Here is a 27,540-nt window from a genome sequence, read left to right as displayed (position 1 = left end):
TTATTATGACAATTTAAAATAAATTATTTCAAATATGTTTATTTTAATGTATAATTCTATGGCTGGATGTAATAAGGAGTCAGAAAAAATAAAAATAAAAATACAATTAATCTTGATGTTTTTAGCAAAATTTAGTAAAAATGTATTTAGTGTTTTTAAAAAAAATTAATAAATATATTTATTTTTAGGTAAGATAAACATAATAATACAATGTGTCTCTAGTCTGGATGATTTAGTTCTTGTCACCCTGTTGTCCTCCGTCGTGAAAAGAGGCTGTCCTCACTCAGGTCCGCATGGAGCTGGAGGGGGCGTGGCCTCCAGCTCCGGCTGAAAATCGGGAGATTTTCGGGAGAATATTTGTCCCGGGAGGGTTTCGGGAGAGGCGCTGAATTTCGGGAGTCTCCCGAAAATTCGGGAGGGTTGGCAAGTATGCTACATCATGATCATGCCCAGGACATAATAATGAGGATAAGCGTGATCATTTTGGTCACAAGGAGATGTTTTCATGAACAAAATTATTTTTTAAATGGTTGATATTTTTGTATTGTTGTTCTGTTGAGTGAAATCATGTTTTTTTTTTTTTTCTAACTGTGGGTGTAGGGGTTTTGAGATTGATGGGGAGTGGGTTGTTGAGCTTTTGGGGGCAAAAACCCCTCAGCCACAGCCCCCCTCATACCAATTCGGCCCTGCGTCTGGTACGATAATGTGTAATTTCACATCTGGCAACGCCAGTCACACATTCTACAGACCGTGACTGACATCGCCAGGTAAGTAAAGTTACGTACCTGGTAACATTTTACTGACTCGCTATGATATCACACCAGAATACTCCCCATCTTCTGTCACAGCATATTCATGTTAAGGTCACACTTTATTACCCTGCAACAAGATATTCACTGATAAATAAACTGCGTGTGTAGAAGCACGAACGGGTTAACGACATACCGGAAGTGGGACACCAGTTGACTATTTCGGAAAACTACAGGCGTTTTTAAAGTTATTCGTCGGACACGACAAGATGGGAACAACGGCGAGTCAACTTGGGAAAGATTTGCTCTCAGAATATCAAGTAAGTGACCAAATTGAAAGAAAAATAACTATAACGCTAAATGCCCCCCACGGCTGTGCTAGCTATGTTGGCTTAGCTGCTAACGAGAGCATTGTCAACAACATTGCCTGTCATGTTAAACTTAAGTTTAAACGCTATTAGAACGTTTGCAAATATCAAGCAGTCCGTGTTTCTCCATGGTGACCGTTATACTTCTGCTTCTAGGAGCTGACATTTTTAACAAAACAAGAAATTCTTCTGTAAGTAAACGTTCATACTAAGGTTCCTTTGGCTGTGTTTATGTAACACAAGATGTGATGGCTTTGTTATAGGGCGCATAAACGCTTCACTGAGCTGCTCAAGAAAGAAGAGCAAGATGTTCCAAACGCTAGAGTGCCCATGGAGAAGATTCTCACCCTTCCAGAACTAAAGGTGATAAGGACTCCTCCATATAGTGCCTTGGGTATTGATAAACAGCACTGACCTTTCTACCTCTTGTCCCAGTCCAACCCTTTCGGAACGAGAATCTGCCATGTCTTCTCCACATCAGAACTGAAAGATGGAAGCCTTTCCTTTGAGGATTTTTTAGATCTTTTGAGTGCCTTTAGCGACTCTGCTACACTGGAAATTAAGTCTCATTACGCATTCCGTATATTTGGTAAGCAATGTTAAACAACACGCACACCCATCTATTACAGTCAAAGTAAAAGTTATATATTCCTGCAACGTTCCTATCTTTAGATTTTGATGATGACGGAACTCTTGATTGTGGGGATCTGGAAAAACTGGTTAACTGCTTGACGGGAGAGACGGATGACACAAGATTAACCTCGGAGGAGATGAGGCAGCTCATCACCAATGTGAGTGAGCTTTGCACTGCAACACAGTGAATCACGATCCTCAAATCCTGTTCTTTCTTCTGTATGTTAAGATTCTTGACGAGTCCGACATCGACAAGGATGGAACCGTGAACCTTTCAGAGTTTCAGCATGTTATTTCCAGGTCCCCGGATTTTGTCAGGTGAGCATAAAGCTAATGAAAAGTAGGGATGGGTATCAATTACATTTTAACTGATAATTGAATCAAAGTTCAAGTTAAAGTACCACTAATAGTCACACACAGACTAGGTGTGGTGAAATGAACCTCTGCATTTGACCCATTCCCTTGTTCCACCCCCTGGGAGGCAAGGGGAGCAGTGAGCAGCAGCCGCGCTCGGGAATCATTTTGGTGATTCAACCCCCAATTCCAACCCTTGATGCTGAGTGCCAAGCAGGGAGGTAATGAGTCCCATTTTTATAGTCTTTGGTATGACGGGGGTTTGAACTCACAACCTACCGATCTCAATTGGTTCTATCAAAACAGTACATAAGAAGAGGAAGCTATCCATTTTTTGGTTAAAAAAAAGCCTTATGTTTATGACATTAAAGTTGGTTCAGTAATTGAAATGCCTAAATAAAAAATTAAATGACAATACATTAATGTAAGAAAAATCCACAACAAATTGCCATAATTGCAGCAAAACGGACCATAGGGAATGCGGAGAAAAGGACTTACTTGTGTGTTTGATGCTCATAACCGTGTTTCGATACCCATCCCTAATCAAGTATGTTTTATTAAACACGATTTTAGAATTTATTTCAACCCATTTCTCCACAGTTCCTTCAAAATTGTGCTGTGAAGACCTTCAGTCGACAACTGAAAAGGATCATCCACTTATTCCATTGTTTAATTAGTCATATAAACCTGATATTTGCCTTAAATTATATATGTATTTTATTGACTTCTCTGCTGTTAAATGTTAATCACCAGGCCAGTGATTTTTGAAAAAACTGTTCTTTATATTTCCATAAAAAAGTTGAACAAAATACACGATTTTCACTGTTTTTTGTACCAAGTAAATTACAAAATGCTGAGTTTGACTCTTAAAAGATTTGAACCATGAGCTCAAAAAGCAAAGTCCATGTTTATTAACTGTATCAGTCATCCACTTCCTCCTTGACGATAGCAGCAAAAGTGTTCCACCCTCCGCACGTCACGTCAACAACACGCATCTGTTTGTCCCTGAAGTAGTCCACACGCCGCGGCTCATCTGAACAGGACGTCTCATATCCGAGCTGACCATATTCGCCTAAGAAAAACAAGAAAGTTGTGCTTTGTTAAGTTAAAGTACATTTTTCTGTCACTATGTTCAGAGTCAAAGTCAAACTCACCCCAGCCCCATGTGTAGAGGTCACCAGTGGCTAAAAAAAATGAGGAAAAAAAACAAAGGTAATAAAAGCTTCACAGTTATGTTGACCAAGAAAACTTTTAAAACCCAAATCTTAGTAGTGATATAACAGAACAAAAACGTTGGTTTTTAAAGGTGTTTATTACTGTGTTGGTCTGCAATTTGTTTTCAGACTTGGTCTTACCCATCTCTAGCTATTCAACAAGGTTTGATCTGGAAGTAATCCATATTGCACTTTTGCCAGCAATTAAAATCAAACAAGATAATCCCATTTAAAGGGTCATATGATTTGCTTTCTACATTTAAAACACTACCTTGCGGTCTACATAAAACTAAAATGTTTGCATCGATTTTGTTTTACAGACTATCTTCAAGCCGCTTTCTGACAGTCTCTTCTCAATGCGCTGTTTTGTGAGCAATCTGTACGTACCGAAGCCCTGCAGGCCAAGCCCCCTTCAACTGCGTCAGTCATGTTGTCGTTTTTAGCACTTTCATATCGAGTCTACTTAGATAAATAAATTATACGTCATATATGTTACTTTTTATTAGAAATGGCAACAGCGTAGGATTTTAGCTTGCGTGTGCATGTACGTGACAGTCTGCTCCACAAGAGGATAGAGGAAAAATGTCAAACTTCAACTCGGGATTACAACCGAATCAGGGTTTACGCGGGTCATTAAAAAGCATTATGTCATTAAATGGAATTTGCGGTAATGAAGGCTTAAATAGCATTAAAAAAATCATTAAATATAATGTCCAGAAGTATTAAAAAATGTCATACAATTGTTGGCCTGGGCTTGGATTTACATGACGTCACGTCCGGCTCATCAAATATGTGTGGTGGTCAAGCCAGCGTCTGTTTCAATGAGTAGTAAGTGATTTAGCTTTTCTTGAAGAAAATTGCTCTTTGCTTGTGTTGTTTTGGGCTGTACGAACTGTTCAAATCGCTAAAAGGATAAACAATTCTTCAGAGTTCCTCGAGAGGTAATCAAGGAGGGCAGAAGAGTGCAAGATTTTAGGAAACGACGACGAGAAAAACGGCACGCACTCCACTCCAAGGGAGCAGAGTCAAAGAATGCACGAGTTTGCAGCGATCACTTTGTTAAAGGTTTGTTTGATATACTTTTAACGTTTAGTATTTCCCCATTTAAGTATTTATCTTGATAATATTTGTATTTCTTAAAACAGATTTTAGCTACAGGTGTTTTGTAAAGCACCAACTCAGAAAGTCTAAATAAAAGAGCAAATGTGAGCACAACCTAAAATAGTTAAGCTTTTACCAAAGGCAGCAATTATAAATGAAGCTTTCAGCACATACAAAATGTTCATTATATTTTGATAATGGAGAAAAACACGCATACTGGTAAACGGCACGTGCAACAGCACCAAAAAAAAACATAACTTTAGACACAGAGTTAAATCATGAAATGCAACCTTTACCCAAGCAAAAACGATGCTATCTATTAGATTATATATTCAATCTTATGATATCACCGCATTGGTGCTTAATGCCTGTGTGTGTGTGTGTGTGTGTGTGTGCTAATCGCGTTTATTGTGCCTTTTTTTATTGCATTGCAACTTGACCCTGCTTTAAAAAGTGCTTGAATTGATGGAGATAAAGTTTAGCTGGCTGACTTTGGCTAAAATGATAGTTATTTTTCACACAACTTTGTCTCACACTTGTTAGCTAGATAGCAAGGTACAAGCTCATACTCTTACCGAGGTTGAGACCTCATCCTCCCTCCAGACGTCTGACATCATGTCTCCGCTTTAAATGCTCGCGTATCACAGATGTACTGCCATAAAAAAAACAAGGTCCTCTTTGCAAAACGAGCAAGGTATTCAAGCAAATGTTCTCATACTTTTAAATGTTTTCACTGGCGATGTTTTTGCGAGTGGCGGTGCTGACTCGCGTCCTCCGGAAAAACACGAGTGCCACGACTTGTTAGCCACAAATTTTATTGTTGACAATGTCAACTAATCGTTGCACCCCTAAAATTCACAGGGCGAATGCAAACTTTTTTTGTCCAGCCTACACCCGTGACCTCCAGAGAGATACTGTACTTCTTTATTTGAAAGGTAAGAACATTTGTTTTTCGCCATATTTGGGGGCAACCCAATTGTTATTCTCCATAATTGTCTGGCCTCAGTTACACAATTGATGAAAAATACGTTGTTCATAATTTATTTTGATGAAATAAACATTTAATATTTTTGATTGGAAGGACAGAGTGATGATTTGACAGGGGGGAACCCTTTAATTGGCTATTGTCAACGGCCGATGCACAAAGTCAGAACACTAAATGCAACATCTTGTAAACGTGCTTTGGCGAAAGCGCGACAAGGAATACATGTCCGAAAACTACACATTTCAGCAGAAGTGGCTGGCTGAGGAAGTTTCAAAACATTAAAGCCCATCGAGAAACCTGCAGAGGCGTTTGACACTAAAGTCTCAAATTCCGAACAGCTTGTTTGGAGCAAGTTTAGAAGAATGAAATATTTATAAAACAAATGTTCTAACATTCTCCGCCATGCCTCCATGGTTTTATTTCAAATTTTCGGTACTGAGTGGTAGGAAAAGTTGATTTTTGCATTGTAGGACCCCTTTAATATATGTTTAGACACTCAAACAGATATCTGCCAAATCAGATCACTGTTAAAGCATGTAGCAACATGTGAATCTTATGGAACTTTTGGAAATAGAAAAATAAAAACGGTAAGTAGAATTTTACATATTTTAAAACCTTGGGAGTGACCTGTGCTCTTAAGTAATTTGGTTTGCCAATACTAAATGAACATTGACATTTCAATTAGACTATCACCAGCGTGAAGAACATTCACTAAGAATAGCTACATTTTCTTGCTAAAAAGAAAGTGGACAAGTTTGAGAAAAATCAACATTTTAATAATTAGAACAAGTGTAGCTGTCTTACATGTTACTGCTGCCGTGTGCCGGGAGCCACAGTCAACAGACGTCACCTCACAGGATGGAGTAATGTCCAAAAGAGCTGGGAATGCCTGGATGGATATAAACACTTCTTTGTCATTCTCTTCAGTCGGCAGCTCTTGACATGAAGGAGTTCCTGTAAGTTAAAACACATACATAGACTGATGTCAAACCCAGGGCCGGCCCGTGGCATAGGCCGTATAGGCAAATGCTAAGGGCGCCGTCCATCAGGGGGCGCCACGCCAGTGCCACAAATGGAGAGAAAAAAAGAAAAGAAAAAAAAGTTGGTACTATTATTTCTAAATACAAAAAATAATCCCACGTTAATTAAAATGCAAAGTAAAGCCTATTTAATAGAAATATTATTTGTTACAACATTACGCCCCCTCACCCGCTCCCTCTCCCTCCTCACGGTGCGCCCCCTCCCTTCCCGTATCATGACTCTTTTTGGACGTCACCACATCAAAAAATCAACACAAGATGTCAAAACGGCCAAAATTGTCAGGTGCCCAGGGAAGAAAAAAGAGAAAAGAAGAGGAGGAGAAACGAGAAAAGACAGAGGTAGCAGGTAGGTGAGCCGAACATGAAATTATTTGTCTGTTACAGAATGTGATAGTAACCCGGCTTTTTAGCATTAAGCTAATGTCACATGATTCGGCAATTGCTAATCAATAAATAGCTAGTTCTGTTTTAACGTCGGGTTAATATTGTGGAGGGGGCTAAATTGTTATGGAAAATAATAATGTAACGTTAGGTAATTACAGTACTCCCACCTTACATTTTTCAGGGACATTTGTATTAGATCTTTTAAGCAGCTGTTTTTTGTTTACATTGTTATTGCCTTCTGGTTAGCTATATTTGCCCTGCAGGTAATAGTCACTTTTCCACCCCTTTATATATTAGGTATAGTTGTTAGTAAAAAAAAAAAGGTCAAAGACAAAGCTATTCGGTTTCTTGTGAGTATATACACTTCACTGCCGATGTGGGGGGGCGCCACCTAAAATCTTGCCTAGGGCGCCAGATTGGTTAGGGCCGGGCCTGGTCAAACCTCATGACATTTGGATACTTTGGTTAAAGTTTCTTACTGTATTGTAACCGGTGTTTTACAGTAATCCATTAAGGCCAATGACAAGTGTGTAATGCTCAGTGCTATTTTTAGCTACCACTGTATCCTATACCATTCTATTGTAAAAATCATATAGGTTTGAAGTACAGTAACATTCTTCATGCGACCAAGATTGTAAGTACAAAAAACAAATCACAGCAAATCTAGAACCAGGAGCTAATGTTTATTGGGACTATATTTCTGAGATTTTTGAGAGTGGAGTAAATGCTTCTGTGTGATTTATTTTATTTTCCTATTTCAAGGTTTGAATAGTTTGCTTTTAAATGGAATACATATTAAGCTGCTTACTTTGTACTATTTTCACACTTAAATATGTACACTGTGTACTTAATTCTTAAGAGCACAAATTTTGACAATGTAGTGTCGTTCCAAAATAGGACTGCAGCTATCAAATATTTTAATAATCAAGTATTCTACTGTACATTCCCACATTTTTGCTTGGTTAAAGGAAAATTATAAATACAAAAGAGACAATCCATTATATTTATGGGGGCTGTTTGCAACTTGATCAAAGTTACATTTGTTATTTAATTTTTTTTTTAAACAAGAACACTATTAGCTGAAAACAGTTTCACAATATACTTGTTTTACTTTGGTTGATACAGATAATTATAGATATGTTTATGACCTATCAAAAATAACGACTGGGAGAAAAATATATTAAATATAAACATTTTTATTTAAAATATAACCTTCCTCTGATTATAATCCTCTCAGCTATCAAGGCGGAAAGGTAATGTCAACACAACCAATGTAAACAACATTTTAAAATTACGTTGAACGCTTCACAATAACCTCTTAAAATTAAGGTGAAAAAAAAAGGAATATGTAAGAAATTAATAAAGTGTAACAAAATGGTGCAAAGTGTGAAAATGTAAACCGAGAAACCTAAAAGGTATTATTTCAAGGGTGAGCACGGCTAAGGTTGTGTGCTATTACTGATTATGAGCGCCTTGGTCTGACTATGGTCCGTTTTTAAAAAAAATCCTAGAAACTGCCATACTGTCGAGATGACTACCGTATTTTTCGGACTATAAGTCGCAGTTTTTTTCATAGTTTGGCCGGGGGTGCGACTTATACTCAGGAGCGACTTATGTGTGAAATTATTAACACATTACCGTAAAATATCAAATAATATTATTTAGCTCATTCACGTAAGAGACTAGACGTATACGATTTCATGGGATTTAGCGATTAGGAGTGACAGATTGTTTGGTAAACGTATAGCATGTTCTATATGTTATAGTTATTTGAATGACTCTTACCATAATATGTTACGTTAACATACCAGGCACATTCTCAGTTGGTTATTTATGAGTCATATAACGCAGTATTCCCCAACCACCGGGCCGCGGCCCGGTTCCGGTCCATGGATCGATTGGTACCGGGCCGCACAAGAAATAAAAAAAATAAAAATAATTTTTTATTTTTTTATTAAATCAACATAAAAAACACAAGATACACTTACAATTAGTGCACCAACCCAAAAAACCTCCCTCCTCCATTTACCCTCATTCGCACAAAAGGGTTGTTTCTTTCTGTTATTAATATTCTGGTTCCTACATTATACATCAATATAGATCAATACAGTCTGCAGGGATACAGTCTGTAAGCACACAGGATTGTATTTTTTTATGACAAAAAAAAAAAAAATTTAATAAAAATTAAAATTAAATATTTCAGTATGTTCATGGCTGTGGTGTATTTATAAACCCTGAACTTAGACCTGACCGGCTGACTGAATTAGACAAATATTCTTTATTAGAGTTTACATTTTATTTCGTAGTGGAGCACACAAGACACAATTGATACTTGATATTTTATCACTTAACCAAAAGAGTGAGACACACAATTTCTTGTTCCATGTGCCCTCTCGTAGTTTTTATTTTATCCTTGCATTGAACAAAGAAAGCACAGTCTTCTATGTCAAATTCCTTGTGTGTCAAACATACTTGGCCAATTAAAATTATTCTTATTACACATAATTGTTTACTAGAAATCACAAGCTATGATAAGTGAGCTAAAATGTTTTTATTTTCTATTTCTTTAACTTCCAGCGCTGTCATGACGTCATGTAATTTGTAATTAAATAAACTAATAAAAAAGATAAATGGTATATATTTTAAGACAAATCTTTGGACATTTCATCTGTTTTTCCCCATTATATTATGCCTTTTTAATCTGTTTGTCCATTTTTGCTGGGTATTTATTTTATTTGTACAATGTGTCAGGAACACATAAAAAAAAGCCACATTCCAAAAATGGTCCCTGAGCCACATGTTGAACACCAAGAAGATAACGTGTTGGCAAACGACGCACGAGTGTATCAGAGCAAGGTTGTACTATGAAACTTATACGCTTCTTGAGGTTTTGTACACACATGCATGGTAGTAATGCACACTTCCTGGTCCTTTGGAGGCAGATCTCCTCTCTCGCGGCAAACCCTTCGCCTTTAGTGACCGCTTGTATTTAATTACAGAATGAATGCATGACATTACCCACTCCCCTCTTTCACTATTAATGTGTTCCTCAACTCACTAAATATAGAGACAAAGTCGAAAAAATGGAAGAACATATCCCATCTGATATGTCTCTGGCAAAGTTACGATGCATACTGCCACACTTCCAGTATAATTTGTCCATGAGCGAGAGCCAACCGGAGGTATTTGCGGCAGTAGAAATTTAATTTGTTTATAAATTTCCCCCTTAAATATGAGTAAATGGGAAACAATGCATCTGCTCCCTTTTTCCCTAAGGATTGGTAACATAAGCGCGTTGGACCACAATAAAAGTTGTCATGCTTTTAGCTTTACCATTATATTAGCCTTGAGGCAGAGGAAGTTCCTCGATCATTTTTTGTAATCAAGGTACCGGTACTCAAATTACTTGAGTAATTGTTTCACCTCACCACAATTACAATACGTATCTCTATATTCTTCTTTCCTTTTTAATTGTCAATAGCAACCACTAAACTGTGTTCTTCCCATTCTGCTAAGTCGCTAAAATGGCAATGATTAAGGGTGGTTATGGTCAATCACTGCCCACTTGCCACTTACTTATGCACTCAAAATCCATCCATCTATCCATTTTCTACTGCTTGTCCCTTTTGGGGTGCCAGGGGGTGCTGGAGCCTATCTCAGCTGCATTCGGGCAGAAGGCGGTGTACACCCTGGACAAGTCGCCACCTCATCACAGGGTCAACACAGATAGACAGACAACATTCACACACACTAAGGCAAATTTAGTGTTACCAATCAGCCTATCTCCAGGTGCAAAATCTAAAAGACTAAATTGAATGCACTACTTGACTGCAACAGAGGCACTTCTGATTCGGTCTCAATGAAGAAGAGCGTGCTTGAATTCTCCATGAAAACATGTATGATTTACCATATAATATGTGTAAGCACTAGCACTACATTGTGATGTGTTAGAGTAGATCTCACATCCTCAAATAAAATTACTAAAATACGAGTAAAAACCCAGTTTAAAAAGAAAGCTCAACCTGCTGCCTGTTGACTATTCAGATGCTGCCGAGTCTGCCTCACAGATTGCGAGGGTAGTCCAAGCTGGCCACTCTCATTCCAGCCCCACACATACAGGTCACCCCCATCTGTTAAACACATATATTTCAAACCATTTATGAAGAGTAACCTGAGCTGACATTGTTAATTAAGTGTTTCTGTTACCACTGATGCAAACAGTGTGCCAGCCTCCTGTGGCCACACAGCTCATAGTCATGCCCCAAAGGGCCTCCACTACCCTGGGTTCTTCTTCAGACGAGAGGCCCCCATGCCCAAGCTGGCCATGACTGTTAAGTAGCACAGAAAATGATTAAGGTCTTTTCCAGATTACTCATCATTGAAACATGTGGGATCTACCTGCCCAATCCCCAGGTGTACACCGCTCCAGCGGCGCTGAGCAGGATGGTGTGCTCTGCACCCAGTGCCAGCCTGGTGGCCTTCAGGAGAGGTGATAAAGGGTGGTAGAAAGGAGGTTTGGTGGCAATGTAACCATCATGGGTCAATGGCAGATTCAGTGACATACCTGGAAATTAGGAAAGTGATAGAGAAGATGGTGGTGCTGCTTGTTTTTCTTCTTTACATGATCATATTATTGCAACAATGTAATTTTTTTTAAATAGGTTAATATAAGATGTGAACAAATTGACATGAAGATGGGTTAAAAATTCATCCTCTTTCTACTCCTTTTCAGATGTGTTAAATTGTGCAAGTGTAAACTTATGATGTACTATACTTCAATGTATTCTCTTTAAGCATGTTAAAAATAAGCTCAGTATAGTAATAGTAATATTGTGTGTGTTTGTGTCATACTGCTAGCTAACTGATGAGGTTGGCAAAAAAAAAAAAAAAAACGGAAACAGTTTTTCCTCACTCTCTTTGGTTTTGTATATTATATATATATTTTTCCTTTTCCAAAAACACAATTGTGTTTTTTTATTGTTCTTAAAGGGGACCTACTATGCAAAACCTATCTATGGGTACCTGTTTTTGTGTATTTGGGATCTGCATAAGTCGCAAAAATGTGAAATCAAACAATGGAGACATGGCAGAAATATTTATAAAAAATGTTTTAAAAAAAAATACTTGCTCACACTTGCTCCAAACAAGCTGTTTGGAATGTGCCTCATTTGCAGTGTCAGTCATCTCACCTTAAAGTAATTGGTTATAGTTACTAATTACCACTCCCAAAAAGTAATTGAGTTAGTTACCTCATTGTAAGAGTAACTAGTTACTTAGCAAAGTAACTGAGGCGTTATTTTTCATTTTCTTATTTTATACACGTTATTTATATATATACATGTTTGATACCTTTAATGTCAAATACATTTATATTAACTGAACAAACAACACAAACACTGAATACAGTATTTTAGAACATTTGGCATTTATCTGAATCTGAATAGATTGTATGATATGCATGTGAATAAAATGTATTAAAACATATTCCGTATATTAACATTTAGTATTAAAAATACAAAACCCATACGGTACCAAAAATGTAAAATTGGGTAAAAGGACACAAAGGAGCCTATCCCAGCTGCATTCGGGCGGAAGGCGGGGTATTCAGTGAGGTAAGATGAATTAAATGCGCTGACAGTTCATTGCTCCTGCCAAATGAATTGCACTGAGTAGAGCGGATCACCACTCCAAGATGGCGGCCACGTGTCTCGTCAGCGCCAAGAGGCAGTAGCGGTTGATGCTACGTGTACTTATAAGATGTAGACGCAGCATCATTGACATCCTATACCAGAGACATCTTATAAGTAGACGCAGCATCGACCGCTACTGCCTACTGGCGCTGACGAGACGCGGGCCACCATCTTGGAGTGGTGATCCGGTCCACTCAGTGCAAGTCATTTGGCAGGAGCAATGAACTGTCAGCGCATTTAATTCATCTTACCTCACTGAATACCACTGATTTTCACAGTTTTTTGTCATACGTGTGGCTATGATAAAGGACACGTTTTGGCTTGTTTTATTATTCATAGTTTGCTTTACAGTAATAGAATATTCTTATATACTATAAGTGACCAGACGTACGAGATCAAAACTGGGAATATAATCCCAGAGAAGGGGGAAAAAAACTGTCAGCTATTTTTAAGTTCAAGAAACAATATGATTAGGTTATATATACACATGCGTATATCCTACATAAACAATGTATGAATACATTAGATATCTATATATCTTAGGAACCTATAGACTGTATCTCTGTTGCTGCAGCAGCAGAGTTTATTCTGTCTTGACACTTTGTATTACATTCTTCCCTTAATGATCATGTTTACAGTGATTGTTTTATATGTATTTTTTATGTATGTCGCTTTGGATAAAAGCGTCTGCCAAATACTTAAACAAACATATATAAAACACCTGAAAGTCTTTATATCAGCTAAAACCACCAATCTGTTTCACTGGATTCAGAATAAAACCAAATTCTGTTTTACCCAACAATGTTAGTATTTGAATATTGTTACTTGAAGACTTATTCCTGGTTACAATTATACTGTTAAGAAAGTATTGTTTTATATTTTGCCTAAAATGAGAATGCATCATTATCAGTGGCGGCTGGTGAATTTTGTTTTAGGTGGGGCTGAAAGTTTGTAAACCAAACCCCTGTGGGGGGAGGGGGGGGTCATCCTCCCCCAGAAGATTTCTTTGTGATTTTCACATAGAAATGAAGCATTCCGACAAAATAGAACATTTCATAGGTTTCTTTTCACAAAATACAACCAATAGTACGTTAATGTTAAATCTTACTTGTGAAAAGTAATTCGCCGATTCCTATTTTCAACAGTCCGCTCATTTGAGCAGGAAAACGCTGAACACCAGCCCGGCATCTTTGTTTTCTACCCGTCAACTGTCAGTTTAGGCTGCTGCTCGCCGGCTCCTCATCACCACTTCAAGATGGCGGCCGAATTTCTCACGTCACAGCAGCCAATGCTGCGTGTACTTATAAGATGTCTATGGGTAGCACCATAGACATCTTATGCTAGCACATGTTCGCTTAAAACACCGGAAGTGTTTTTTGTTGGCAGTCTGATTTCAATGGCTGTCGTCTTTATGTTAAGCTTTCAGTTTTATAAATATTTTAAGTTACAATTGTGATAGTCACTAGAATAGAAGTTGTGTAGAACATTACCAGCGTCCACAGGTGACGTTTTTGATTTCATGCTCCATGTTGGCGTCTCCTGGTTGTTATTCAAGTCCCATGACTCAATTCTGTCAGGAAAAGCGAGGATCAAAAAAGACTCTCCGATGGCGGCGTCCTCGCACCCGCGGCTCCGCGCCAAAAAAGTATCACCCGCCGCATTAAACCCTGCCAGGCACAAGCCTCCGTCACCTGACAAAAACGTAGATACATGACTCAGCTACAGGGTTGTTATATTTAAACAAGTGACGAATCGCATCTGTTCGACTCACCATCTAAGTGCAGGGATGCTAATCCACTCCAGCTTGCTCGGACTCTACTTATTTGTCTGCCGCAGCTTCCGTCCAAATGACATTTCAGCTCTGCTGGATTGATCACTTTGACTTCCTTTACAATGTTGCCGTTACTGACACTTTCACGCACATGATGCAGCTGTCCGAAGGCGTTAAAGCCGAATCCGAACCAGCGCATGGCACCGGAGTAACACTTGCATTACTGCGCATGCGTAGAATAACAACAAACTGCACTTTGGTGCACTTCACTCTTTAATAGTGTACTCCAAACACACAAAGTGGCAATGAAGAGGAGCAATAAAGGGGTAAGCACGCAGTTCAGCATTTATATAAAATATTTTGTGACAAAATGCATTAACAAAAAATGTTGTCCAATAAAAAGGGGAATGTGATTACTTGTGCATTTATATACATTACACACACATATATATATTATTCAGATACAGTAATTGTGATAAATACATTCATTAGAAAATCTAAATGAGGCAGGTATAAAAGTTTTAAACGAAAAACATGGTTTCGTTTCTATATACAGTCGTCCCTCACCACACTGCGTTTTTTTTGGGAATTGCAGTTTTTTAAAGCACATTCTACAAAATGTTTGGCCTGAATTAAGCATTTCCAAGCATAACAATGGCTAAGTGAACTAAAAATATCAATGTTATAATAGGAGATAAGACCAAACCAATCAGTATTGTGTCCACTGATTGACTGACTCATTATATTGGATTAAAAAAATTTAAGTGTTATTTCATGTCTTGTAGGGCTCTCATAATGTTGATAAACGTTATTTGAGGTTTCAAACTACTATGAAAATATTAGATTTACAATTAATGATTCCTAAGTGGAAATTTGCGGTCATGTTTGGAACTGTGGCCCAGCTCTATGCTCTCGGCAGGATGCTTGAAGGTGCACAGGAGTTTGCCCAAACAATTTTGGAGAAGGCATTCGACCGTGTCTACTGGGAGGTCCTCTGGGGAGTGCTCAGAGAGTATGGGGTTTCGGACCACCTGATTGTGGCGGTCTGCTCCATGTGTGATCATTGTCAGAGCTTGGTCCGCATTGCTGGCAGTAAGTTGTGCCCTAAACCCTCCGAGCAGTAGGAAGCCACGGAGAAGACCCAGAACATGTTGGGGGGACTATGTCTCCCAGCTGGCCAGGGAACACCTCAGAATCCCCCAGCACGAGCTGGACGATCGAAGTCTGGGCTTCTCTGCTTATGCTGCCCCCACCCCCACCACCCATGACTCGACCTTGGATAAACTGAAGAAGATTGATCGATGTTCGGAACCAATTTAAAAGCAATTAACGAGGAACGACTGTAATCACTTTTTGCTAATTATCTCATTTCCGCCATTTTTGGATGTAATCCATAAATACATTTCAAGATGAATTTCAGATTTAAAAAAAGTTGAAATGGTTTAAGTGTTCAGGTACGCTGCAAAGATTAAAAAAAATGTACACACCGTATGTGTTTCAAGATTTAACAATTTAAGTTCCCTCTGGCTATTCCTTTCCGACTCTGCTCATGATGATGCCATACTCCATCGCTTTATCAAGGCAGCTTTGAGCTATCTTGGAGACCGGCTGTGGTGTGCCCTCTCCTCCTTTTGCCAAAACGGAAAGAATTTCCAAGACTTCACTCTCAATGAGCGTCTCTGTCAGAACCTTATCGGCCTGCATCATGTTATAGACGATGACCACTGCGCGATGTCGCAAGTCGGTTATTTCACTGAGCAGGAGTGCCTGCAGTATCTCCAGCCAATGGGTTGTCTGTGGAAAAGAGAGGACCTTTGTAGTGAGGTTGTGTGCAACATGATGGAAGGGTTGAGGGACGTGGCCATCACAGCTCACCATTTCTGGGATGCGAGAACAAACACTAGGCTGCTCAGCAGTCAGCATGGCCAGTGTTCCCGCAGCGGCTTTTCTCAGCCTTTCGTCTTCCTCGCCACAGTAAAGCACAAGCAGTTTGAGGCGATCATTGCCAGTGGCGAGGTACAGCTTCTGCACCTAACAGCAATTCAACTTTACAGCACAATCTGTGTCACACAATTACTGCTATTGAACATCTAACCTCTGTGCTCAGGATGAGGTTGCACATGCACTCCGTGGCAGATGCTCGGACCAGGTCGTGCTCCTCAAACATGTAGCCTTCAATTTTTGGAACAGCCTTTTCTTTTATGATTTTTTGTCTGTCAAAGCAAAACATAAATAAACATCAACTCTTAAATCCTTAACTAATAAGTAAAAATGTCCCAATCAACATTTTTTTCCTTAAGATACCGATCCGATTTTTTGGCCTCAGACCTGATCTGATTTCAAGTCCCAATCTGATGCTTTGACGATAGATTGTAAAACTGAAAATGTTTTATAGTATGCAACCAAAGTAATGACAATAAACATTTTTATGAAGCATATCTTATTAAATTAAACATTTGCTAGTATTGTTGTATACCAGATGATGTATTAAATGTGTGCTATTGAATGTTTCAGACAATGTTTTAACAAAATAAAATGGCTAGTACACAATAACTAAACAAAAGCAAAAAACTCTATTGACTGCCATTTAAACATTTTGGGTTTTGCCTTCAAGTCTTCCTGTACCCTGAGAATTACTCCCTGACTTTGTAAACAATAAAAAACTTAAAAAAAAAAAAAGAAGTGTAATAATAAGAACAATAAAAAGAAAAATATCAATCTAATCACTTTAGAATCGTTTATATAATGATACAATACTAAGTATCAATATTATTGACTTCTGAGTCGGCCACCAGTTAGCGGTTAACTTATTGTGTCGTGTGTGTAGCATGCTTAGTCATTTTGTTTCCTGTAGTCCTCCAGTGATAATGCTACTTGGAAGAAACATAGGTATCTTAGAAGCAACTTTGCACTGTGGATAGATGACGTGTTCATTATAGCTTGTGCTCAAATTGGAGACAGCGTTTAGCAAGACATCTTGAAATTCATGCAACTCCTGCATGTGTTTAACAAGGAATCTGAAAGTGTAACTATGTCTCCCTGAGCGTGCATCCTTTTTGAAGGAATCTTTAATGTGAGTACAATCTTTAGCCAAGTAAATACAGACACAGCTGCGGTAAAGATCAGTATAAAAAAGGCAAATATTGGCCACGATCTGATACCATAACCGAGATCGGGGACATCTCTACTAATAAGTGTTGGCGTGATGTACACTATTCTTACAGAAAAAAAGGCAATTCAATTTAAATCATTAGAAGAAGACGAGTCTAAAATAGTAAATTACTTTAAAGAAGGCTTCCAAATACTGACAATCCCAGAGCTTCTTTTGCAAAATGAAAGTAGCTAAGAGGTGTGAATGTAAGCATGAATGGTTGGTTATTTATATGTGCCCTGTGATTGATTGGTGAGAAGTCCAGGGTGTACAGTCATCCTTCGCTACATGGCGCTTCAAATGTCGGTATTCACCACAATGTACATATTTTACAACATTCTTTACCTAAACTAAGCATTATCAAGCATAGAAGTGGCTAAATGAACTGAAACTATCACTATATAGTAGTATCGGCTACTAAAAGAGACTAAACCAATCCGAGCGTGCTGTTTAGTATCGTGGACTCTAATTGGCTCAGTTTCAGGCAGCATTACTACATTGGATTAAAAGAGTGTAAGTGATTAAAATGTGTTTTTTTCAATGTCCTTGGGGCACTCTAATGTTGAAAAACATATTTCAAAGGTTGTTTCATTGTTTTTTATGCTCTGATTATGAAACCAATTAATAATTGTACATCCTTAATTTATCGCTGTTACCTGCCTTTTGTCAACTGGGACAAGCTAAAATATGAATTGGCCCTTTTTAGTGAGCTACTCAGTCAGTAACTGGCAAGATATCATTTGAGACCATTTCTTGGGAGACACCGCCCCCTAGTGGCTAACCTGAGTCTTTCACTGATTCCAGCCAGGTTGGTCAAAGCCATGAGTGCCTCAAAGTTCTGCAGCTGAGTGCAATAAAGACTTAAAAGACTGAGAAGGGGGCGCACCACCTCATAAATCTGTAATAACAACACACAATGAGGTTAACCCAGGAAATATATTGTAACTTAAGTGGCGCATAGACATTGTTTCCTTACCCTTTCTCCTGGGAAGGCAAAACCTGGATTGGATGTGATCGTAATTTTGGCCAGTGCTTGTGCCGCTTTCACTTTTCCAACGTCAGTATTATCAGATGCCAGTGGGATAAGAGCCTATGAGGGAAAACAAACAATACAGGCTCAAATATTAAAGTGTGCGTCCCCAAATCAGTGATGAATGACCTACCTTTCCTCCACCCTGTGCCACTACTGTTCCTCTGTCTTCCTGTCGCTCCACTAAAGCCAAGAATACCCTACAAAAAAAGATTAGAATGGACGGATTGGATTGTAAAATAGGTTGAAAAAAAACTTCTTAGCTGCTTCCTACCTGGCAATACACTCTCTACAAGCCTCTGTGAGAGCAGGACTCTCATGTTTTACCATACACACTAATGCAGAAACCACTCCAGCCTCCAGCAGCTTCATCAGCCTCTTCTCCACATAGGAAGGGGCATCCTGATACATGAAAAAAAACATAAGCTTTGTTTCACACATAAAAGTAAACATTATACACTTTGAAACAGAATTATAGTTCCCCTGTGAGGTGTGTGAGTAATATTGTCATTAGGAGTGTTACCTTGGGGTGCACCTCTGGAACGTGCTGCTTTGCATACTTGGCCAGCTCCATCATCTGAGGGTCAGGCTTCTCCACCTCATAGCTGTTGGTGCAGTTCACCAGGGTGGAACCAACAGCAAAAAGTACGGTTTTGTCCTCAGACTACAACAAAAAAACGGCAACAATATGCATGTGGAGAAAAATAAAACGTACTTGTGTCATGCAATAAAAAAAATCCCACCTTTGCTAGTTCAAACATAGCCTGAAGAGCCTTCTTATCTTCTACTAAGTCCTCTTTCACATCTGCGTCAAAAGTGAGGTAAGCGAGACCTTCCACAGACCACCGACGAGATTTGGGGGGCAAAGACTCATTACAAAGCCACCTACAGTAAAAGGCAAGAGTCCAAGGCACCACCAGTTTAGCCGTTTTCCTGCACTATTCTCCTAAACTATATAAAATGTTTGAAAAAATCAGTCACACACACTTCCTGCATTGTTTGGACAGCTTTAGAGTCGATCCCTCGGCAAACTGCTTCATGCTGAAATCTGTCCCTCCTGCTGATCCAAGCTTGCACAAACCCTGCCAGAGACCATTGTTAGTTTTATCTATATTTAGACATGTTCACATCTCCAACTGTTTGCTTTGGAACTTGATTTACCACCAGAGCTCTCACGCGTATCCTGTCATTCTCACTCTTCTTGTAGAGGTCCTTTAGAAGTGCCACGCCGTTGGCTGTGATGAATGAGGCTCTCTTAGCTTTGCCTGCCGCATGAATAAGAGCCTCCACTGCTACTTGCTGGTGAGTTACATCGTCAGAGGCGCACAGGGATATCACTGCATCCATCATTCCTGACATCTCCAAGGTGCGATTGCCAACATCACTTGGCCCTTGGAGGAGCACAGAAACAGTGTGGATGGCTCGCAGCTTGGAATTGAGGCCTGATTGCCTAAAGTTTTGCCTGCAGCGGATATAAATAGCAGACCATTTGTAGGCAGGTTATAATATACATTTAGAAAAAAACAAATTTATACACATACAGTGGTACCTCAATTTAAGAATGTTTTGACATAAGAGCTGTTTCTCCGCTAATTGTTATGCTTTAATTTACAAGCAGGAATTCAAATTACAAGCATCGCCGCCATTAGTTGGCGTAGCAAATGTCATAGTGAACCCCATGAAATCCACACAAAACATCTGGTCTTACTCACTATCATTAGCTTACAGCTATAGATCGACATAACTTGGTTTCCAACCATGGGAACGATGAAAGTGGGTGTTAAGGAGAGTACTAGTAAGAAGCGGATAATATTAATTGAACAAAAAAAATAATGAAAAAGAGGATGTTGATGAAGCGATTCGAGCGTATCACTGCTAGTCTGCACCATACTAAAGTAAAATGAGTCTAACGCCAGCCAAAGATGTCAAAATAAAATCTAATCGGCTTACATTTTTCCATGAAATATATGGAAAAGCTGCAGATGTTGTGTTTGACGGAAAAGCCGCTGAAGTAAATGCCATAGAAGTCCACTTTCCAAGGTAAATGCTGTACATTATTATTACAATACTTCATAAAACTACTGTAGTTGTTAGTAGTACCGGTACTTTCTATTTTATTGTTTTTATACAACATTTATTTTCTCAAAGTTAGTTTTTCTTTTTAAATGTCATGTTACATGTTAAAATGGAGCTTTTAGGGTAGCAAGCACCGATTAAAATGATTTCTATTAATTTCAATGGGAGACGGTGATTTCAGATAAAAGTGCTTTAAGGTAAGAGCTCCGTCAAAGTTTATAAGTTAAGGTACTACGGTAATAATATTTGGAGAAACCTGGATGACCAACTCACTGAACATAGTCTTCACACAGCTTGTTGAAGTTCTCCCGCTCTTTGTCACTATTCAGATCATCATAGAGCTTGTTTAGCAAGACAGAGCAGCTCATGTGGGAATTATCTGTAAGTGGTGGCCCATTTGAGAGCTCGGGCAGTGTTGCAGCCACCTCCAAGATCTTCTTCAGCCCTGCAGAATGATTTCCATTGAGCTGTAAAAATATGTACTACAAAAAAGTAAACACTCTCAACAGACTCAAAAACGGCTGAGCATAACCCCATGCCTCTTTATCTCTTGCTAAAATTAACTCATAAAAGAAAAATGGTATAGAAAAGCAAATGTGTGTGTTTAGTAGTGACATACCCTGGTCTATCACCCACAATGTGAGAGAGTTGTCTGGGTTCTTTAAGGATTTGCGGGGTACTTGTTTGACCAGAAGGTTGATGGCGTTGTCTCTGCCAACTCCTGACACATTTGATGCAGGCATCATCTCTAGGAGGTGACGTAACATCGAGCGAAGCTCCTTGGATGGTTCTGTGTTAAAGGTATACAATAAGCCAACACTGACAGCACAAGTCAAAGTTTACATCAATTACAACCATTTTGATTTACAGTGAACCCTCAGATAATCTATTTAAGGAGACGGTGGAAATTGAACGTCTGCCATCCTAAAACATTTAAATACTGGTACTGTTTCTTATCTGGATTCTTGGCTGACTTTAACCTTCCCTAAAACGTCTAATTTGGAGATTGATGCCATGTTCTCCAAAAACCACAAGAGTTATCCAAGCCTGACTGTTCAAACTCACCAGGAAGTATGGCTTCTTCCTTTCCCCTGATCTCCCTCTTCATGCCATCTGTGAGAGCCTCAAACATCACCTGCAGCACGTGGCATGTGGCCAGGGAAACTGATGAGACTCCTGATCCCATTACTGCACACAGTTGCTCCATCCCCAGCTCATTCACTATTGCCATAGTCTAGGAATAGAAACAAAAATGACATCATTAAGAATGTAAGAACAAGGTGGATACTGCTTCTGAGTAGAGGTCCATCCTTTCATTAAACTCAAATTAGAAATGCATCCCTACACAAACAAAACGTGCCCTGGTGCAGAATTTTTGATTTCCTCATGTTTTGAATACCTAAATTCAAATTACAGTGCTGTTGCTCTATCTAGTGGGGATGTTGGTAAATTGATGTTTCTCAAAATATGTCCTAAATGATGCACTAACCTAATTATATCAAAATTGAGAAAAGAGACAACATAATAAATAGAATAAATACAGATAAAATGAGTAAACAACTATTACAATACATAAGATCAAATATTGGGGAATTACTCTGGACTGATGCTCTGTACACAAGCCAACCAGAGTCCTCAGAGCAGAAAGGACAACATCCTCTTGCTTGGACTGAAGAAGTTTGTGAATTAGCTTCACGCCATCGTTACGGAAGATCTGCTCAGCTCCTGCATCTTCCCGAGATAAGACCACTAGATTCTGGGCGGCCTGAAATCAGTCAATGATTACATTATTTGTGCAGAACTATACAATGCTAGAAGAAATACAACTGTGTTAGTTTTATATTATTTCCAGGGAAGAAACCTTACCTTTTGTCGGTCAGAATCTTTTACAGATGTATCTAAGAGGAGCGAGAACATCTGTTTCACACGGGCATCTGTGGAGTTCTGCTCTACTGACTACATGCATTAAGTGGGGAAAAAAGCAGAACAATACAGGTGTGTTTTTTTTCAAGTCATAAAATATTCACACAGGTTTCACGTCACCTTCTGTTGGATTTGTGTCCCCAGCTGTCTGAGCAGATCCTGGAATGCTTTGTTTTTAGGCTCAAGTTGGGCACACCTCTGAGCATCGAGAACAGCTTGGTCAAGGCGTCCAAGTTTCTGAAAAGCCTGGGCCCTCCTAAATCTGGCCTTCACATCACTTGGGTCAGTATCGAGAGCTGGGGGGGGGGAAACAATCACAGTTATCATGCACACTACTCACTGTGGACAGAACATTTGGTTCACCTGCAAAACTAATAAGATTTAATGTAAAAAAATCTGTCTTTACACAGATAATGGTCAGTTTTCCGTGTCAGAGATGTATAGTGCTAAACACAACTACAACACAAACATATACAGTACATTGTTTATTTATTCATTTTCACTTGGCTATCTAATTTTAGAGTCACAAGTGAGCGAGACACACCTGACTTAAGGCGATAGAGAAAACCCTTCAACTCACATCTACGCAATAGTTTCAAATGAACCTAACGTGTATGTTTTTTGATTGTGGGATGAAACTGGAATAGCTGGAGAAAATTCTCGCCAGCATGAGAACATGCAAACTCCACCCAGGTCAGGAACCCAGAACCTGCAATTGTTGAGCTGCGTTGAGTTGAGTATGTGTTTATTTCGAACATGCATGCATATAACATGATACATCACAATTTCCAGGTTCTGTATTCAACATGTGGCGACTTGTCCAGGGTGTACACCGCCTTCCGCCCGATTGTAGCTGAGATAGGCTCCAGCGCCCCCCATGACCCCGAAGGGAATAAGCGGTAGAAAATGGATGGATGGATGTATTCAACATGTTCGAAAAGGAGTAGGAAGAAGCAGAGCTTATTTAATCCTACCCCTTTTCCTTTACATAGCAGTTGCTAAAACTTTTGTTCACTTCCTGTTCTCAATTTATTCACAATATACTCCATAAGTAATAACAATAAAAATAAATAAATAATATTGAGTTAAGTAAGTTATATTTCATATGGTGAGATAAGTAAAATTATCCAGAAAATGAATGGATGGATTCAATAAATTCAGAATGTTTATCATGGTTCTTCTTTGTACTTTGTAAACACTTTGAGTTTGAAGAGTTTCTTGAAGTGGATCATATTAGTACATTGTTTGATTTCTTTGCTTAATCCATCCATTTTCTACCGCTTGTCCCTTTCGGGGTTATCCACATACTGATATACTGAAGGTCTTAAGTGTTGTACGTGAGTACAAATGTTTTAAATTAAATTTTTCTCTAAGATTATATTTCTTCTCTTTTGTTGAGAAGAATTGTTGTATATTATTGGGTAGCAGATTGTAGTGTGCTTTGTGTAGAATTTTAGCTGTTGTAAAGCAGACCCAGTTACCACATGTACTACAGTGCTGCCTTGTTTAATAACTTTGATATATCTTGTAGGGTGTGGAGATTGGCTGGTTAGAGTGTCCGCCCTGAGATTGATAGGTTGTGAGTTCAAACCCGGGCCGAGTCATACCAAAGACTATAAAAATGGGACCCATTACCTCCCTGCTTAGCACTCAGCATCAAGGGTTGGAATTGGGGGTTAAATCACCAAAAATGATTCCCGGGCATGGCCGCCGCTTCTGCTCACTGCTCCCCTCACCTCCCAGGGGTGAGGGTTATGGGTCAAATGCAGAGGATAATCTCACCACACCTAGTGTGTGTGTGACAATCATTGGTGCTTTAACTTTGTTATGCTTGTTGCATCACACGTACTGTAGTACTGAAAGAGTGGCTTGGTCTACCATGTGTGCAATAAATGTGTTTGTAATATTTCCCCCCATTTGTTAGTATGTTAACACATATTTTTTAACTTGGCATTTGCATTTACATAAAACTAATATTGGTAGCTCATTAAGGGAAAGTTATTTCCCTGTATATTTGTCTATCATTTGCAATACATAAAAATGCAGAATTATTACATTTGGAAGCGTCAGCCTCTGCTTTGCTGTAGTCCTCCAGTTTCAAGTAGCATGCAGAGCGGTTGCGATAAAGAACCGCACTCTCTTGTCGGTCGTCACTTAGCTTCAGTGCTTTGGTGTAAGAACACACAGCACCCTGGGGATCCCCGGCCTTGAAGAGGATGTTCCCCTCTTCCCTCAAGGCTGCAGCGTCCTGGGAAGAAGGGACGGTCAAAAGAATTTAAACGCGAGCTCACTGTCACGAATGTGATGCGAACTACATTTTTACCTTCTCTTTTGTCTCACTCATCTTCGCGTTGTTCCACAGTTCGGTGTTGTGTTATTATTATTTTTTTGTATCCAATGGTATTCACAAAAACTACTTAAATACGCCGAAAACTTACACTAAACATCTTCTGATAAAGACACTTCCGTGTGTGCGGCGCACAATGATGACGTAGCCAGTGACAACCACGGCACCGGCCACGCTACACTACCATATAAGGAGTGCCGGAGAACACAGCGTGCTCTTAACCTGCATTACTTGACTCAAATGTTCACCGGAGCCCCCCAAAGCTCACATTTTAAGTACCATGCATTGATTAACGTGGACCCCGACTTAAACAAGTTGAAAAAATTATTCGGGTGTTACCATTTAGTGGTCAATTGTACGGAATATGTACCGTACTGTGCAATCTACTAATAAAAGTTTCAATCAATCAATCAATTCACATTTGTTTAGAACCTCTCTAACGTGCATTGTGGACTACAAAGCCATAACCAGTTAGAAAAACAAATGTGTAATAAAGACATGTTAAAGCTGAATTAACATTAGCTGGTTACATGTGGGATGTAATCTCATAAAGTACATTATAATTTCATTTGTTGTGATTTTTAACCTTTTACTCTCCATCCATTTCCTTTTGAAAATCCTAATCAAGGTCATGGGGAAGCGCTGCAGACCATCCCTGCTGACTTAAAAGTTAAAGTTAAAGTACCACTGATTGTCACTCACATACTAGGTGTGGTGAAATTATCGTCTGCATTTGACCCAGCACCTTCACCCCCTGGGAGGTGAGGGGAGCAGTGAGCAGCAGCAGTGGCCGCGCCCGGGAATCATTTTTGGTGATTTAACCCCCAATTCCAAGCCTTGATGCTGAGTGCCAAGCAGGGAGGTAATGGGTCCCATTTTATAGTCTTTGGTATGGTTTGAACACACGATCACAGTTAGAATGGTTAGAGTGTCTGTCCTGAGATCGGTAGGTCGTGAGTTCAAATCCCGGCCGAGTCATACCAAAGACTATGAAAATGGGACCCATTACCTCCCAGCTTGACACCTAGTGTGTGTGTGTGACAATCATTGGTACTTTAACTTTAACTTGTGTACATAGTGACACACTGGGGAACTGAACAATCATTATGAGAGACATGATGATGAATGTTATTTTTTCTAATGCATTCTAAATAATAAATAAATGCGATCAAAAGTCCACCCACAATGGCGTCCATGGGAGCCATTCAATTCCGCCAATGGTTCAAAACCATCCAAACACCTCCATTAAGGATTTATATACATGATGTAAGTATGTATGTAATGTTGTGATAGGCTCATTAATAATAGCATTGAATATTTACGTATTTTGATCATTTTATAATTTTAATTTTTTTTATTTTAATTTTTTATTTTTTGTCCTTTCCAGCAACTCAGGCAAATCATATTGTTGATGTAGATGCCCATATTGGCTGTACAAATTTACTTTACAAAAGAGAAGTGTGGGAAACTTCTCTTGTTGCCTTATTTGTATTTGACTTTATTAAATGGGTTTATATTGTTATTTGGGGCAGCCGGGCCGCAGCAGGTGGGGATAGAAAGAGAAAAAAAGAATGACAGAGGGGGAAATTGTGGGGACAAGGGGGGATATGACAGAGAGACAACAACAACAGCAAACACAACAATAATAATAACATATTTTGATCAATTTAAGCATACACGGCGCATTAATTAAAAAAAACGCATTAAAACGTTTGCTTTTTTCCCCCTTCATCACTGATTTCTGGTCACTGCAGACTTTATGAGAGCCAACAAACATAATAAAACATAATTTACTATACAATGTCTGCTGTCATTAGGATGCCAACTGCTAGGATGTTCATATATTCCCATTTAGATGAAAAAATGTCTCATAATTCTTGTGAAGAAACGTGTCGTTCTCGCTATTTCCAAATCCTAAATGGCCGTCAAAGGGTCAAAACTTGTCGGATTATAACCTTAGCCATCTACTTTCCAGGCGAGATGTATGATTTATGATCTGCAATAAGCTTACAGAGAGCAGGGAAGCAAGGAAGCAGCAGACCACTCGATGATGTAAACATAGGGACACACGGATAAATAGTTTGCATGTGAACAATATTACTAATACTTGGTTAATAAGTCAGGAAATGTAAATGGAGTATTGTTTGTGCTTTTTGAATAGTTTTTTTATGGCATCTTAACTTACATTTATTTAATATTTATTATTTATTTATGTTTATAATGATTGTGAACAATATGCAAAATACCCAAAAAAGGACTGCATTTAATATTAGCAGATTTGTACAAAAGTGCAGTACAACGCGAATTGCCATGATCTACAGTGGGTATGCCAAGCGTTGTGTGCCATAAAGGAAACTGCATTTTGTGCAGGATTGTAGTTATCTTCAAATTCACTTATTTTTTTTCCCAAGATGGCGCTGCATCGTTGCTGCTGGTTGCAGGAACTTGTGCTCTTGTGTGTGGTCGCGTCAGTGTAGGGGTCAGTGGGTCGGTGTATGTTTTGGTATTTTAATATTATTTTCCTAAAGGGATATTAAGAAACAAAAAACAAAGGGTTTATTTGAATTTTGTTTTACATTACAAAAAAGAAAATTGTTTTTCTTTTTTGGTTTTGAAAAGAAAAATGAAGATCCACGGTAAACAAAAATGGAAACAGACCAAAACGGATGCATTTTCATAACCTAACACTGGAAGTCTTTAAAAAAAAAAAAAAAAGGGGGTTAC

At 38.9% G+C, this 27,540-nt stretch overlaps 3 protein-coding genes across 3 annotated transcripts; 1 reads left to right on the top strand and 2 right to left on the bottom strand.

The window, feature by feature from the left end:
- The first annotated feature begins 794 nt into the window (after positions 1–794).
- LOC133612502 (calcium and integrin-binding protein 1-like) lies at positions 795–2,913 on the top strand. Its single transcript, XM_061969955.2, has 7 exons — positions 795–1,069; positions 1,274–1,308; positions 1,381–1,480; positions 1,553–1,706; positions 1,790–1,908; positions 1,980–2,068; positions 2,705–2,913. Exons 1-7 carry the CDS (start codon positions 1,019–1,021, stop codon positions 2,724–2,726), a joined length of 570 nt encoding a protein of 189 aa, XP_061825939.1. The 5' UTR covers positions 795–1,018; the 3' UTR covers positions 2,727–2,913.
- Positions 2,702–14,520, bottom strand: LOC133612501 (RCC1 domain-containing protein 1-like). The gene is made up of 8 exons (XM_061969954.1): positions 14,290–14,520; positions 14,009–14,209; positions 11,227–11,392; positions 11,035–11,156; positions 10,851–10,958; positions 6,209–6,358; positions 3,259–3,288; positions 2,702–3,176 (listed from the first exon to the last, which is right to left on the bottom strand). Exons 1-8 carry the CDS (start codon positions 14,486–14,488, stop codon positions 3,025–3,027), a joined length of 1,128 nt encoding a protein of 375 aa, XP_061825938.1. The 5' UTR covers positions 14,489–14,520; the 3' UTR covers positions 2,702–3,024.
- A 46-nt stretch (positions 14,521–14,566) lies between these two features.
- Positions 14,567–24,963, bottom strand: unc45a (unc-45 myosin chaperone A). The gene is made up of 19 exons (XM_061969953.2): positions 24,793–24,963; positions 24,525–24,717; positions 22,590–22,765; positions 22,413–22,502; positions 22,144–22,311; positions 21,612–21,780; positions 21,166–21,336; positions 20,820–20,991; positions 19,632–19,932; positions 19,458–19,552; positions 19,214–19,355; positions 18,994–19,134; positions 18,745–18,872; positions 18,604–18,670; positions 18,417–18,530; positions 18,223–18,338; positions 16,385–16,502; positions 16,165–16,320; positions 14,567–16,083 (listed from the first exon to the last, which is right to left on the bottom strand). Exons 1-19 carry the CDS (start codon positions 24,811–24,813, stop codon positions 15,817–15,819), a joined length of 2,805 nt encoding a protein of 934 aa, XP_061825937.1. The 5' UTR covers positions 24,814–24,963; the 3' UTR covers positions 14,567–15,816.
- Positions 24,964–27,540: the final 2,577 nt, after the last annotated feature.

Source organism: Nerophis lumbriciformis, linkage group LG10, assembly GCF_033978685.3.
Source record: "Nerophis lumbriciformis linkage group LG10, RoL_Nlum_v2.1, whole genome shotgun sequence".
In the NCBI taxonomy this organism is placed as follows: Eukaryota; Metazoa; Chordata; class Actinopteri; order Syngnathiformes; family Syngnathidae; genus Nerophis; species Nerophis lumbriciformis.
Note: the sequence above shows the minus strand (reverse complement) of the source record. Positions and strands in the feature narration are given on the sequence as shown.